General features: G+C 42.5%; 1 protein-coding gene across 1 annotated transcript in view; it reads left to right on the top strand.

Moving 5' to 3' along the window:
* Positions 1-1270, top strand: part of LOC149447654 (tudor domain-containing protein 15-like) — a 73628-nt gene extending 72358 nt beyond the window's left edge. Inside the window, exon 9 of the mRNA XM_089652246.1 lies at positions 1230-1270. Coding sequence (XP_089508372.1) covers positions 1230-1270 — 41 coding nt within the window. The remainder of the gene's footprint in view (positions 1-1229) is intronic.
* The last annotated feature ends 16139 nt before the right edge of the window (positions 1271-17409 follow it).

Below are 17409 nucleotides of genomic sequence, written 5' to 3'. Positions count from 1 at the left end.
CAAGCAGAGAAGGAGCAATGCTGCAGAAGAAGGCAATGCTCTCTTTGCACTCTTAGAAATCCTGTTGTTAATGAGTTTCCACGTTTCTGGTTCTGTGAAGTGTGTCTGCAGATGTATTTCTGGCTGTGTAAGTCCAGTATTGGATTTGCCTTTGCAGACATGTTAATTGTTGTGTCACTTGTGTATCTGCACACGTTACTAGTTGGGTACTGATTGTGTATCTGTAGATATGTAACTATTTTTAAGTATGTTACTGATTGTGTTTCTTTAGACATGTTTATGATTGTCAATGTGTTGCAGATCGCTTTTCTGTGGACGTTTCTGCCTGTCAGTACTGTACTCCTTTTGTATCTGGAGACTTGTTACTTGTTGTATTACTATTGTACTGATTATGTGTCTGCAGATATATTACTGGCTGTGTCAGTACTGTTCTAGTTCTATTCTGTAATATTAGCAATTCTGTTCTGTAGAACTTTTAACTTATGCTTAAGCCACTGCATGTAAGTGGTTATTTCTCTTTGATTCACTACTTAATCCTGCATTTTTCTTTACTAAATCATTTTTGTAGCTTTAAACAACACATTTGTAATAGATGACTGCTTTTAGCAAGGTTACTTTTAGCAGAAGCAGTGAATGCTCTTGTGACCCATATGATCAGAACACCCTAATTCCAAAGATCCAGTTTTATGCATCATCGCACCCTGATTTATGCCTTTCTCGCTCTGAAGATTCTTCCTCGTCTGCTTCACAGAATCAAGACGAGGTGCATTCTGGTAATCATCATTGCTCCGGACGGGCCCAGGCAAATGTGCTACGCCGTCCTGGAAGATGCTCAGTGGGCTCTTCTAGATTATCAGGATCATCTGTCTCAAGGACATATGCTCCCTTTCCTGCAGTCTGTGTCTGGACCATAATTGGGCTCTCAGCACTAGTAAAGGTTAGGCTTATGCCTTTTCTGTCTTATTCCAGAGGCTATTTGTCTCTCATTCCTTAATTAGTATGCTTGTGCAGGGAGTCTCCCATGCAGCTCCCTGTTTGTTCCCCCTGTGACTCAGTGGGATCTGAATCTGGTTCTGTCTGCCCTTTAGAAACCATTGTTTGAAACCAAAAACGAGATCCCACTGTCTTTTTTTTTTCTTACTCACAATGTTCTACTACTTGTAGCCATCACCTCAAGTGTCTGAACTGGTGGCCTTATCCTACAAGTAAACTTTTCTGGTTTTGTATAGGGAAATGGTTCTGTGGAAGCCCAGGACGACTTCTTGCCTAAGATAGTTTCTGCCTTTTGCCTCAATCAGGATGTCATTCTTCGGTCCCTCCTTTTACGCTCCAGTTCACACAAAAAAATTCCTCTATTTGTATGTAGTTTGAGCTGTGAGAGTTTCTCTACTGCTTCTTTCCAAAAGACCGATTTCCTTTTTGTCACTCCCAGAATCAGATTCAGGTTTACGGTCTCAAGGATCGAGCTCCCCCTTTTCTGTTGAGACTCGCTCTGTTGGATCAGTGAGTGCCTTTTGGGCATTGGGCAACTGTTTCCCAGATTTGTAAAGCTGCCACATGGTTTTCTGTTCACACGTTCTCTAAGTTCTACCAAGAAGATGTTTTGCTCTAATCTGATGCCAGCTTCAGAATTAGGTTCTTCAGGCAGGTCTTTGAGCCGCAGGCAATTCCCAGTTCCTGTAGTTTTTCTTGCGCCTATCTGTAATTGTTTGCTGTGTTGCCCTCCTCCTCCGACTGCTTTTGGACATCAAAAAGGTTTCAGACTTCTTGTATCTGTCAGTAGACGAGAAAGAAAAAAAAAAAAGGATTTTGGGCTCACTGTAAAATACTTTTCTTGGACTGCACTGAGGGACACAGATCCCACTCCTCTGTGTGTATGATCATGCTCTTTATACTGCTTTGCTAAAAAAGTTAGCTATGCTGGTTGTAGTTGAGGTAATACATTTTCATTGTCCAATCTTCCTGAAAGTGGCAGGATAACCTGAAGGCTTAAGATTTCCTGCATCCTTCAGTGGCCTTGAAGTATAACTAAAGGCAATCTTTTTTTTTTTTTTTTTTTTGGGTAGAGCTTTTGAGCTCTGACCCGCTTATTGGCCTGGAATTGGTGCCCCTTGTTTTACCATGGGGACTGTACCCACACCCTGCTGTAGACTGCCAAACTGCAATGTTTGCTTTGGGCACTGTATTCTGCATTCACCTTAGCATGGACTGAAACACGTGAAGTTAGCTGCAGGGTGCTTATGTCTATGGAAATGATCAGACCTGAAAGAGATGAACGGTCTTGATGTCACATTTTTGTTTTGTTTTTTCAAATCTGTTTGTGACTTACAGTTGATTTCTAAGCAGACCCGGCACTGACCTTATATTTGCATCCCCTCTTTTTAGTATACTGGTTGATTTTCTATCACTTTACCAATGTGGTAGCATCTCAGAAATGTGTTCCTAAATACAGTTCCTACAAATATGAATTTCTGGGGAGCCTACCGGTTTATTTTTGTACCTTCTGGTTATGTACCTAGGCTGTAGAGCAGTAGTCTCCAAAATGCAGCCATTTTGCCTGCCTTTATCCTGCCCCTGGGGCACTTTTCCTTCCCCTGATACGAGGCACAAATCCTCCAAATTACACAAATGATAAAGCACCATTCTTTCCACTGACCGCAACAGTGGGGCATAATTTCCTCCACTGACTTCAACTATGGGGCACTATTCCTTCCACTGACATCAACGATGGGACAGTATTCTTTCCATTGACACCATCAATGGGGTACTATTTCTCCTGCTAATACCATGGATAGAATACTATTCCTTCCACTAATACCACTGATTGGACATTATTCTACCCCCTACTGACTGCAGGTCGTATGAAATTTTTATACTCCCATGGACAGCCAAGCCTGAGGCATTGTTTACTCTCACTGACACTGGGGCATTTTCTACTCCCACTGGCCAAAATACCCAAAGTCTTAATGACAATAAACTGGTCCTTTTTTATTAACAAAGTTTTGATACCCCAGCTCTAAAGAACCTCTACTTTCAGTATACCAAAGGTGCTTGGTCTAAATCAGAGGTTTCTAAACAAGGGGCCAGTTTACTGTCCTTCAGACTTTGCGAGGGCTGGACTGCAGCCAGTGTGAGTACAAAAGGTCCCGATGTTAGTGGGAAAAAAATAGTGCCCCATTGTTTGGTGTCACTGGAAGGAATTGTGCCCCATCATTGGTGTCATTTGAAGGAGTTGTGCCCCCTTCATTTGTGTAAGTGGGGGGAATTATACCCAATTGTTGGTATCAGTAGATGAAATAATGCCCCAAGGGCCAGATAAAAGCAAGCAAAGGGCCGCAGTTTGGAGACCACTGGTGAGTGAACACCATTTTAAATACAAACAAAGCTACATTATGGGAAGGTAATTTTGTTTCTTAATCTGGTTGCTTTTAGACTGTCACTCATGATGGTCTGGTTTCCATGGAAAGCTGTTTCCTAAAAGCTGCTTGTGCTAGAGAGGGAAATTCCTCTTCCTTTTTTTACTTTTTTTTAAAAAGGTTTATTGTTTTTTTCAACATAAAATGATAGAGTACCAGCAATGGAAGAAGATATGGGGTGGGGTGGGGTGGGGGAGCTAGTCCAGATAGACATTGAACATATCTGTAGCATATTATATCATTGTGGGGCAGCACAGTGACTAAATGGTTAGCTCTTCCGCCTGGCAGTACTAGGGTCCTTGATTTGAATCCCAACCATGACACCATGGACGTTCTCCCTGTCCCTGCATGGGTTTTCTCTGTGTACTCCAGTTTCCTCCCACACTCCAAAGACATGTTGGCAGGTTAAATGTCTAAATTGGCCCTAGTATGTGTATGTAGGAATGTGAATTAGGGACTTTAGATTGTACGCCCCTTGAGGGTTAGGGACTGAGGTGAATGTACGAATATATACCGGCGTATAAGACGACTTTTTACCCCTTGAAAATCTCAAAAGTCGGGGGTCGTCTTATACGCCGGTATACGGCATACTGACACTTTTTAGGGGGGCGGCGCGGTGCCGCCGCCGCCCCCCCCTTCCGACGGAAGGGACACGAAGTACAGGGGTGGGCAGGGGCTGTTTCTTACCTGGCTCCGGTCCCACGACGATCCGGTCCAGGAAGTGCGGCTGCTCCTACAGTTCGGCCACTGGATGTTCGCGTGGCTGCTCGGCTCCGCCTCCTCACCGGTGATTGACCGCCAGAACTGTAGCTCAGGAAAGGCACACAAACGGCCAATCACCGGCGAGGGGGCAGAGCCGAGCGGCCCCGTGAAAATCGAGTGCAGGAGCAGCAGGTAAGTGTTCAGTGTAGAGGTGCTGCTGCAACCACATATGCTGGCTGCAGCAGCACCATACTAGAACAGGGTCAGCAAGTGTAATTGGTGTCAGTGGGAGGAATAGTGCCCCATCACTGATACCAATGATGGAGCACTATTCCTCCCACTGACACCAACGATGGGGCACTATCCCCCCCCCCCCACTGACACCAACGATGGGGCACTATCCCCCCCCCACTGACACCAATGATGGGGCACTGTTCCCCCCCCCCCCCCCCCTCTGACACCAATGATGGGGCACTATCTCTCCCCCCCCCCCCCCACTGACACCAATGATGTGGCACTATTCCACCCCCCACTGACACCAATGATGGAGCACTATTCCACCCCCCACTGACACCAATGATGGAGCACTATTCCACCCCCCACTGACACCAATAATGGGGCACTATTCCACCCCCCACTGACACCAATGATGGGACACCATTCCTCTCACTGACACCAATGTTGGGACACTATTCCTCCCACTGACACCAATGATGGGGCACTATTCCCCCCCACTGATACTAATGATGGGGCGCTATTCCTGCCACTGATACCAATGATGGGGCGCTATTCCTGCCACTGATACCAATGATGGGGCACTATTCCTGCCACTGATACCAATGATGGGGCACTATTCCTCCCACTGATACCAATGATGGGGCGCTATTCCTGCCACTGATACCAATGATGGGGCACTATTCCTGCCACTGATACCAATGATGGGGCACCTATTCCCCCCACTGATACTATTGATGGGGCACTATTCCTGCCACTGATACCAATGATGGGGCACTATTCCCCCCACTGATACTAATGATGGGGCACTATTCCCCCCACTGATACGAATGATGGGGCACTATTCCTGCCACTAATACCAATGATGGGGCACTATTCCTCCCACTGGTGTGCATTGGAAGAGGGGTAGTCTTATACGGCGAGTATAGCTCAAACACTACATTTTAGCAGGAAAAGTAGGGGGTCGTCTTATACGCCCAGTCGTCTTATACGCCGGCAAATACGGTATGTAAAGCGCTGCGTAAAATTGACAGCGCTATATAAGTACCTGTAATAAAAAAATAACTTGTACCACATATTGTATTGGCATATGATAGAGTAAAATAGAAGAGACCATGGCCAAACATCCATTCCTTTTACCCCTATATGGTAAGCTTCTCAAAATGGAGAAGTAATGGAGGGTAGGGGACCCCTTCCTTTAACTAGTTTGTCACAAGATCTAGTGCCAAGTATAGTCTTTATTTCCACACTTTTTCCAGAAGATACAAACAATAGTAGCTATATAAATAGCAAAGCTAGAGTTTGAGAACAGTTCCAGGAGGGAAGTGCAGTTTTAGCAAACATCTTGTGTTACATTGGCCTTCAGAGCACCATTTATATCCAAATGCTTAGGCAGCTGTGTCATAGTTCTCCTTTCATAGTTCTGCAGATGGGATCATATTGTACCCTCTACACTTAAAAAGGTTTAGAGAGGAACCCTGCTTGTCTTTACATGTAATATTACTTGTGCTTTATACGTATGCATAGGTGGGTTTTCCTACACCTTCACAGCATTAAAATGGATCTCCAGCCACAGTGGGAAAGGGTTAGAATCTTTGCTGGGTGGTCATTGTCCTCTTTGAGAATTTCCTCACATTCTGTCCTGAGGACCATAGAGAGAGTTGCAGTGGTTGTAAAGGTAGAAGGTTTTCTTCACCTTACTGCATTCTATGCAACAAGGTAAAAAACCTTCTGCATGCAGCTTCTGCCACAACCCACCCTAAATACATACCTGAGCCTTGTCTCCGCTCTCTCTTCCCTCATTGATTTAGATACAGCAGCAGAAGCCATTGGCTCTCGCTGCTGTCAATCAGAGGCAGTAACAAGGGGTGAGGCCAAGCCCTATTTTGTATGGACACGAGCAGGGCTCGGGTGCAAGCACCCATGAGTGCCCTCGGAGCAAACGACTTGCTCTGGGGGCGCTTGGTGGGGGGGGGGGGGCCCAGAGCGCCAGAGAGGGACCCCAGAAGAGGAGGACCTGGGCTGCTCTGCAAAAACCATTGCACAGAGCAGGTAAGTATGACGAGTGTTATTTTAACCACTTGCCAACTCTATAGCTGAATGACTGCTACAGCGTGGTTGTCCAGTTCTGGGAGGACATCATATGACGCCTTCCCGCGTGCATCCAGAGGTCTCCTTGATCACTGTGTCCTACGGACACACAGCTGATCACTTGATGAGGTAAAAGGCCAATTACAGCGGCCTTTTACCACATGATCAGCTGTGTCCAATGACACAGCAGATCACAATGTAAATAAAATTTTTGGTTATCGGCACCACTTTCCTCATGCTGTCGCAGCGTGAGAAAAGTACTGCTGATAACCAGCAAATGACACAGAGAACATCTGCACTGATCATCAGGGCACTGATAATCCGTGCCCATCAGTGCTACCCAGCAGTGCCGCCAGTCAGTTCTTTCAATCAGTGCCGCCAGTCAACGCTGCTTATCAGTTCTCATCATTGCTGCATATCGGTGCAGCATCATCCGTGTCTCATCAATGACCACCAGTGCCACCTATTAGTGCCCATCAGTTCTGCCTATCCGTGCCACCTCATCAATGCAGCCTCATCAACGCACATCAGTAAAGAAGAAAAAGTACCTGTTTGCAAAAGTTTATAATAGAAGCAAAGAAAAACTTTTTTTTTTTTCTTGTTTAACCAGAAGCCTACAGGGCACTTATACCCCCTTCCTGCCTAGGCCAATTTCCAGCTTTCAGCGCTGTCGCACTTTGACAATTGCGCGGTCATGCAACACTGTACCCATATGAAATTTTTGTCATTTTTTTGTGACAGAGCTTTATTTTGGTGGTATTTAAACACCTCTGGGTTTTTTATTTTTTCTTAAACCAAAAACCACTGAAAATTTTGAAAAGAAAATGTTCTTTCTTAGTTTTTGTTGTAAAATTTTGTAAATAAGTGATTTTTCTCCTTCACTGATGTGCGCTAATGAGGCTGTAGTGATGGGCACTGATAGGCTGCACTGATGGACACTGATAGGTGGCACTGATGGGCATTGACAGGCAGCACTGTTAGGCGGCACTGACTGGCACCGTTAGGCGGCACTGACTGGCACTGTTAGGCGGCACTGACTGGCACTGTTAGGCGGCACTGACTGGCACTGTTAGGCGGCACTGACTGGCAGCACTGATGGGTGACGCTGAAAGGCAGCGATATGTGGCATTGATGTGCACTGGTAGGCACTTATGTGGCATTGATGGGCACTGGCACGAGGCACTGATGAGCACTGACACAAGGCACTGATGAGCACTGACACAAGGCACTGATGAGCACTGACACAAGGCACTGATGGACACTGACAGGTGGCACTGCTGGGGCCACACTGATCATCAGGGCACACTGATCATCAGTGCCCTGATGATCAGTTTACATGTCCCCTCCGTGGAAAGCCGATTACCAGCTCTCCTCTCCTCAAGAGCTGTCAGCGTGACAGCTCGAGAGGAGAGAAATGCCGAAAACTGCATTTCCCTGTTTACATGTGATCAGCTGTGATTGGACACAGCTGATCACATGACCAAGCCGACATCTTCGGCTCTTTCCGTGATCGGTGATCCGCTGTGCCGAGGGACACAGCGCACCGCCGATCACCGCGCTGCGCGCTCCCTGAGCCGCGCATGCGTGGTGAGAATGGGAGGGCGCCATATGACGTCCTCCCAGAACGAGAGAACCACCTTTGCGTCTTTCATATTACTATATGGCCGGCGGGAGGTGGTTAAAATGTTTTGCTCTTTTTTGTTTATAGTGCAAAAAATAAAAGACCCAGTAGTGATACCACCAAAAGAAAGATCTACGTGTTTGAAAAAAAAAAAAAAAATTCATATGGATACAATGTTTCATGACCAAGCAATTGTAATTCAAAGTGCTACAGCACTGAAAGCTGAAAGGGGGTAAAAGTGCCTGGTAGTCAAGTGGTTAAGAAAAAAAACTTGAACCTTAGCCCTCATGCACACGGGATGTTTTAATTTGTGGTTTGTTACTTTTTACCGCATTTTTCAGCATTAGAGTTTTTTTACAGCTAAAAAAACTCTAGAAACCCACTAGTCCTGGGTTTTTTTTCCAGCCAAAAAACGTTGATTACAGTCTATGTGTGCATATACACAAAGGATAACATGCTGGGGGGTTTACTGGCTGTAGAAAAAAACGTCAAAAGCCAGAAACAGCAACTGTAAAAACGTCAAGTGTGCATGAGGACCTAATAGAAAGCTCTTAATGGGGCCACAACAACAGTAAAAAACCTTTTTCTATCTGTTCACAGCAATATCCAAACCATAAAAAGGCTGGAGTTCCACACAATAAAATCTTAAAGGGAGTCATTGCAAATAGACCAGGATGGTACTTGGTACAGATATCCATAGCAATGTTCATTTTAATCAATAATTTTTATTTTTGGAGGTAATCAATACATCTATGCTGTGAGTCAGTCAAGACTCTCTCTCTACACTTTGGGGTGTAGTTAGGCCAGACTAGGACCTTCTGATTCCCCTTTGGACAAATACTGTATATAGTTATGTGACCCACATTACAAACCTATTAGTTACTCCGTTGTCTTCTCCAGTTATTTCCATTCTAATGTAGCTTTGCAGACTGCTACAGTAGGATTACATTGTTTTGAACAAGGCTTTTTTTTTTTTTTTTTTTTTTTTTTGAGGGACATAGAAATCCAGATATGGTCAGATTATACTGTCACCTAAAGGAGGATTGGACACTGGCAAACAAAATAGGAAAAATTGTAGGTCAGCCCAGGATGAGCCTTCCTCCTACCAGCATGCCTCATTTTTTTGCTTTGTCCTGGGGGATGGACATCTTAGGCTAACATTTTTGCAAGCTTTTTCTTCAGTCAAGATTCTTCCACAGTATAGCTGAGCTAATCTGTATATGTGGCTATCCCAATCAGTCTTTCCTAAGTGCCACACCTGACCCCACTAGACTGGATCTCTGGAGCTAGCCTGGAATGGGACCTTTGGGCACTTGTCTTTGTATTGTGGCACTTTCCAGACCTGTACATACTTGTAAATGGTAGCCACTGATTGTATACCATACAGACCACGAACCTATAGCTACCTCAGTACTGTGACTGCTGAGCGTGTTTGAATTTCCTGCTTTCAGTCAGTTTTACACAGAAGGGGTTAACACCGAAGGAATGAGTGCCGACAATGTCTGCTGGGTCTAGTTTTATGGGCGTGCTATGTACTCTTTTCCACGGTTAAGCATTGAGGAAGCATATTCCTACTGCTGCTAATCGCAGGAGCCATATATAACTCCAATCATGGGTTAATTCCTACTGTCCACCTACAGTGACCAGGTCACCTTCAGCCATCTGACCCTGCTGTCCAAGCAACCAGGTCTGAGTATCTGGGGACCTGTTTCATACTGTCAGATCGCCCTCCACCTTGTGGGGAAACACGCCTGATTCTCGACACAGGGACCAGTCCCGCTGTACCAAATGCGCCCAGCTCACACTCTTTAACAGTTTTGGTACTGCTTGAAGTGTACAGAAATCACCTATATACATCAATATGCAGCCTGCAGTGGACCTCAGCATTATTGGGTTAGTAGAACGTCTTCTCCCATCAGGTAAGAGAGATCCATCAACTGGGTAGATAAAAGTGCTCCTGCACCTGTCAGTTATATCCCATGGGCTTCATTTCTTCTGCTACACACGGCATAACTCCCTTATTTTTATCACTATCATTTTTATTAGCTCTATTACTTTTGTTTTATCAGTCCAGAATATTACTGGAAGGTAGGATTTTTTGCTCACTATGTACAGTATATACTGCTACATGAGGCTGAAATAATTCTGCCATATATATATTTTTATTCGAGTTTATTTTTACACATTTATCTGTTTAATCATTCTTTTTAGAATGTATTGATTTATTTTATATGTCTATTATATCCTTTATACGTTTTAAATGGGTCATTTCGCATAGTTACATAGTCAGACTGGTTGAAAAAAGATACAAGTCCATTTAGTTCAACCAAAAAAAAAAATATATATATTTCCTATATACACAATCCAATACCCACAGTTGATCCAGATGAAGGCAAAAAAACCCAGCAAAGCATGATCCAATTTGCTCCTGCAGGGGAAAAAATTCCTTCCGGATTCCCCAAGAGGCAATCAGATACTCCCTGGATCAACTATACCTATAAATGTTAGTATCCAGTTATATTGTGTACATTTAGGATATAATCCGTGTCTTTTTAAAACCCATCTACTGAGCTGAATAAAATAAGAGCTTGTGAGCTGCTATGCCAAATACTCAGTGCCAAAATGTGATAAGTGAATTTTTCCTATGCAAATATTAGCAGATTGCTTGCACCATACACATACTCATACACATGTGCCAATAATAAAGAGTAACAAAACAGTACTGCGCTCCACTTAAAACTGATGAAGCCACGTAACACGGTGGCACAATGCCTAGGGGAGGAGCATTGACGTCATGATGCTCGACGGACAGTGAGAGGTATCAGCTGATTATACATGTCAGAACTGCTAGCGGCATTTGAAGCACTTGTTTTTTTGCAATAAGTGCATCTATACATTATACATGTGAGTGGAATATATCTTATTACAAATTAATGCTTTTTTTAAGGATAAAGCACTATGTTCTGGTTGGTTTTTTTTTTTTTTTTTTACATTTAAACTGACGGAGGAGGACAATTAGAGTGAAGGAAATCCAGACCTGTTGGATACAAATCCCATCTTTACATAACCAAATAAAGGGACACAAGCTCTATGTGAACCTTACTTAACAGTTCAGTCATATATATATATATATATATATATATATATATATATATATATATATATATATATATATATATATAAGGTTAGAGCACAACTGGTGGAGGCACACAATTGTTGGTTTGGTATTAAACACCAGAGGTGAACTGAGGAGCACTTGATTTGTCATACTACAGGGATTTCAGAGAATCACGGATGTAATTCGGACACTTGGATATATTTGTGTTGGAAGATTTTGGTATATATGTATATATATTTATAGTTTGTTGTAGATTTAAGTGGAGCGCGGCACAGTTTTGTTACTTTTTAATCTATTGAGCTGGCCAGAACTAGCTCTTGAGGGAGTCTATTCCACATTTTCACAGCTCTTAGGGCTAGTTCACATTAGATGCAGTTCAGTGCTCATTTTATCTGCAGCAAAAATGCATGCACAGTGTTTTCCATGTATTCCAATGGCCTTGGGTGCAGAAGAAAAAGTAGAACATGCTGCATTTTTTATGCACAGAACCATACTGGAACATGGCAAACTGCATCAAAACTGCACCGGAACTGTGTGTGATGTCAACTGTAAGCAAAAACGTATCCAGAATACATCCGGAGTGTATTTTTTGAAGTGCGATCTGGCCCTTACTGTGAAGAAGCCTTTCCATATTTGGAGATTAAATCTCTTCCTCCTGAAGTAAAGAGTGCCCCCTTGTCCTCTGTGATGACCTTAAAGTGAATAACTCTACACCGAGTTCACTATGTGGACCACTGATGTACGTATACATGTTGATCATATCCGCCCTTAATCTCTTTTCAAGAGAGAATAAATTCAGTTCTGCTAACCTTTCCTCATAGCTGATCTCCTCCATGCCTCTTATCAGTTTGATTGCCCTTCTCTGCACTTTCTCCAGTTCCCCGATATCATTTTTGTGAATTGGTCCCAAAACTGAACTGCATATTCCAGATGAGGTTATGCTAATGATTTGTCCAGGGGTAAAATTATATCTTTCTGAATCTATACCTCTCTTTCTGGCCTTGGGAACTGCAGCTTGGCATTGCATGCCATTTTTCAGCTTATGATCTAAAAGAACCCCCAGATACTTTTCCACCATGGACTCCCCCTAGTTGTACCCCCCTAGTATGTATGATGCATGCATATTCTTAGCCCCCGAGTGCAGAACCTTACATTTATCAACATTAAACCTCATTTGCCACATAGTTGCCCAATTAAACAGTGCATTGAGGTCGGCTTGTAAGTTGGAGACATCCTGTAAGGACGTTATTCCACTGCACAGCTTGGTGTCATCTGCAAAGACTGAAATAGTATTTTTAATCCCAGACCCTATATTGTTTATAAATATATTAAAAAGTAAGGGTCCCAACACTGAACCTTGGGGTACACCACTGACACCCCTAGACCATTCAGAGTATGAATCATTAACCACTACGCTCTGATACGATCTTTTAGCCAGTATTCTATCTATTTACAAACAGATTTTTTTAAGCCTGTAGAGTTTACCTCACACATTAGCCGTGTGTGGGGAATTGTGTCAAATGCTTCTGCAAAATCCAAGTATACCACATCCACCGCCACCCCTCTGTCCAAAGTTTTGCACAACTTCTATCTTTTATGAATTTATGCTGTCCATTACTTAAAATATTTTTTTTTTTTAGCAAGAACTCATCTATGTGGTCTTTTATTAACCACTTGCCCTCCAGGGGATTTACCCCCCTTCCCAACAAGGCCATTTTTTGCGATACGGTGCTGCGCTATGTTAACTGACAATTGCGTGATCATGCAACGTACATAAATTCAATTTCTGTCCTTTTTTCCCACAAATAGAGCTTTCTTTCGGTGGTATTTGATCACCTGTGTGGTTTTAATTTTTTTGCGCTATAAACAAAAAAAGACCAACAATTTTGAAAAAAAACCCCATATTTTTGACTTTTTACTATAAAAAAAAATTTTAATAAAATTTCTTCATAAAAATAAAAAAAATCCCAATACGTGTAAATGAATTGGTTTACATAAGTTATAGGGTCTACAAATGACGGTATGAATACTGGAATTTTTTTTTATTTTTTACTAGTAATGGCAGCGATAAGCGACTTATTGTGGGACATGCGGCGGTTATTCTGACACTGGATGGGAACTGCCACTGACATCCCCAGTGACACTAATACAGTCATCAGTGCTAATAAAAAGCACTGACACTGTACCAATGACACAGGGCAGGAAGGGGTTAACATCTGGGAAGATCAAAGGGGTTAATGGTGCTCTGTGTGTGTTTTACTATGTAAACAAGCTGCTTTGTATTGCTCTGCTGTGCAGAGCAATACAATGCAGCCTGTATGTGCTGATGGGAGAGATCTGTGTTGTTTACACACAGACCTCTCCCCTGTCCGCTCCACCAACGATCACCTAATCCCCGGTGATTGACATGCTGAGGAGCCAATAGCGGCATGGGTAGGGAGCGTGTGCACCCCCTACCCAGAAATGGAAATCACATATATATGTGATTTTGCGCATCCCTGCCGCCCTGTAGCAGTACTTCTGTTATAGGGCGGTTGGTAAGTGGTTAAACTCTCCAGTATCTTCCCAATTGTAGAAGTTCAACTAACAGGTCTGTAGTTACTTGGCAAATACTTTGATCCCTTTTTAAATATAGGCACCATATCTGCTTTGGGCAAGTCCAGTGGTACTATGCCAGCCATTAAAGAGTCCCTAAAAATTAGAAAGCATGGCTTTGCAATGACAGAGCTCAATTCTTTTAGGACCTGTGGGTGTATGCCATCTGGTCCAGGTGCTTCTGGATTTCTGGACCATGTCAATTTTGTGGATCATCTGGAGCTGTGTCAATACCATCCCCATTATGGACAAGAGCTCCCCCATGCTCCTTTGTATACACAGAACTGAAGAAGGTATTTAATAAATTTGCCTTCTCTTTGTCCCCAGTCACCCACTCTAGATTATTTTGTAAAGGACCTACATGTTTGGACCGGACCTTTTTACTATTAATACATTTGAAGAATATTTGGGGGTTTGTTTTTTCTTTTGCAATCTGTCGTTCATTTTGAATATTTGCGTCTTTGATTTTTACATATTCTGTTACATTCTTTGTAACATTTAAATTATAGTGTTCCTTCATTTTTATGTTTTTTAAAAGCTCTTTTCTTATTATTTATAGCTTTTTTATCTTTGGATGTGAACCACATAGATTTTATTTTTTGCCTTATAAATAAGGGCAATAAGTATAAAAGTGTGTATACAATTTTTTTTTTTAAGAATTCGCATTTCTGTTCTCTGTTCATCAATGCCAATTTTCCCTCCCATTCTAAGTCTTGGAGAGCAGTCCTCATCCTTGGAAAGTTTTCTCTCTTCCAGTTAACTGTTTTTTTTATGGTTGAACTAGGTGGATTTTGGTCTTTTTTAAGCCAGACTAACTATGTAACTATCTTTCCAGTATGTTCTTGTTTACAGCTTACATTAAATGAAACCATTTTATGGCCACTGCTACTCAGATGTTTTATATGAACATTCTTAATAAGCTCTGCATGGTTTGAAATTACCAGGTACAGCAGAGCATTATTTCTAGATGGGGCCTCTATGAACTGTACCATAAAATTGTCTTCTAATAGGTTTATAGATTTTTGCCCTTTAACTGTTCCAGCAGTGTCATTACTCCAGTTAATATCAGGGTAGTTCAAATCCCCCATTATTATCCCTGTTCCAGCCCTTGCAACCCTTTCAGTCTGTGCAAGGAGCTGAATCTCCACCTCCTCATGAACACTGGGAGGCCTATAACAAATTTCATTAACTTTGATCTACACACATTCATGCAGTTCCACCCATAATGCTTCAGCCTCATCACACCCTCCATCAACAGGGTCCTCTTTCACACTCGCTTTGAGATCACTTTTCATATAGAGACAGACACCACAATCTTTGCGTTTTACCCTTTATCTCCTAAAGAGAACGTAGCCAGGAATATTTATAGCCCAGTCATGTTAGGAATGAAGCCAAGAATCAGCAATACCAATTAAATCATAGTTCTCTTCGTGCACCAAAGCTTTCAGCGTTTGGCAATTTTCTTGCATTGGTGAACAAACACTTTAATTCATTATCACATTTTGCTCTTGTGTTTTGCATATCAGTTTTGTAGTGCAAATAGTAATATAATTTCCAATGGTTGTTTGTATCATGGGAACCATCTTATCAACTGCCATAACCCTCCCCCATCTATCCCCATTCCACCCACCATTATTGTCTGACCCCTAACTGACCTGTCTTCACCATTCCAATTCTCCCTTCCCCCTCAATCCTAGTTTAAAGACTCCTCCAGCCTTCCCATAAACCCCTCCCCAAATGCAGCAGACCCCCTTCTAATTAGATGCAAACCATCTTTAGCATATAGGTTGTACCTAGATGATTTAAGATATCCTGTAAAGGTGTTAACAGTTAAGTCGGACCAAAGAATTTTTAAAGTTCTTACATCTGGTTACCTTACAGCTTGGACAAAGGGGGACCTGCCCCCGAAACATATTGCCAAAGTAACTTCTCAGTGGGAGTGTCCAACAGTTGTGTCAGCATCAAGAGTTTTCATACTTGTCAGAAGCAGCTGCAGCCCTCCTCTATACAGGTCTCTGTGCAAGGCCTCCTGGCAAGTTATAATTGGCAGGCATGGGAGTGCAACTGTGGGGTAGATTTACTAAAACTGGTTCACTCAGAATCTGGTTCACCTTTGCATGGTAGCCACTCAGCTTCTACCTTCAGCTTGTTCAATTAAGGTTGTACAATAAAACCTGGAAGCTGATTGGTTTCTATGCTGGCGTGCACCTGATTTTGCACTTTCCATGTTTAGTACAGTAAATCAACCCCTGTGTGTAGCATAAAACCCCTAGCCCATGGAGCACAACGAACAGGTGTGGGAGTGCTCTTGTTTCTATTACCTGATGAGGAAGACTTGCTACTACACTACTAGCACTGAGGTCCACAACAGGCTGCATCTTGATGTATAGAGACAGTCCTTGCATCCTCCATGTGTGAGTGCAACATTATGTTTGCTGTTTTATAAATACATTTTGCTGCACTAGGTCTATGTGCTTTGTTTTCCTTAATGTTTTTTTTTCAGCCATACCTCTGCCAAGTGGTGATGTGGAAGCTGTAAGACACTCTGGCGGTTTATTTTCTGGAACCATAGCTCCGTGTTTGTGGATTGTTTTGGGTTTTTTTGGGTGTCATAAACTTTTATTACTCATGTTTATTCATATTTGTAGTATAACTACTTGCCCTCCTTTGGATTTACCCCCCTTCCTGACCAGGCCATTTTTTGCGTTACGTCGCTGTGTTAGTGTGACTAACAATTGCACGGTCATGCAACACTGCACCGAAATGAAATTAACGTCCTTTTTTTTCTCATGAATTGAGCTTTTTTTTGGTGGTATTTGATTGCTTGTGCGGCTTTTATGTTTTGTGCTATTAAAAAAAAAAAAAAAAAAAGCGACAATTTTGAGAAAAAAACTATATTTTTGACATTGCTATTAAACATGTCCAGTAAAAAAAATTAAAAAAAGCAAATTTCATCATAAATTGAAGCCAAAATGTATTCTGCTACATGTCTTTGCTAAAAAAAAAAAAAAAAAAAATCCCAATACCTATAAATTAATTGGTTTACGTGAAAGTTATAGGGTTTACAAATGGCAGTATAGATCTAATGGAATTTTTTTTTTTTTTTTATTAGTAATGACAGCGATCAGCGACCTATAGCGGGACTGCTGCGGACCTTGACACTGAGGGGAACTGACTTGGTGTCACTGATACAGTGATCAGTTCAAATAAAAACACTGACACTGTACTAATGGCACTGGGCAGGAAGGGGTTAACATGAGGGGTGATCAAAGGGTTAACTGTGCAGGGAGTGTTTTACTAGGGGGCCGTGTCAGTGTGCTTCACTGTAAGCACACTGCTTTGGGTGGCTGTGCTGTCTACCCGAGCTGACAGGGAGGAGAACTGTTAGTAAACAAAACAGATCCTTGGTAATCACCGGGCACTGGCGAGTAAATACCCGGAAATGCAAGATCACTTATATATATCTGATTTTGCAGACACATGCCGCTCTAGGGCGGTCGGGAAGTGGTTAATTTGGGGATCCGAGGACCAATTTCTTTATAGAGACAAGTCATTTATACCTTCTGAGTCTTGTACCTGTTTGATAAGGGTTTGGTTTAAAAGTGTACTGCCCGCTCTGTGAATCCAGCAGT

The sequence above is a fragment of the Staurois parvus genome, unplaced genomic scaffold (genome assembly GCF_062004578.1).
Source record: "Staurois parvus isolate SC_StPar_1 unplaced genomic scaffold, SC_StPar_1.0 ptg000678l, whole genome shotgun sequence".
In the NCBI taxonomy this organism is placed as follows: Eukaryota; Metazoa; Chordata; class Amphibia; order Anura; family Ranidae; genus Staurois; species Staurois parvus.
This window is presented reverse-complemented; position numbering and strand designations above follow the sequence as displayed.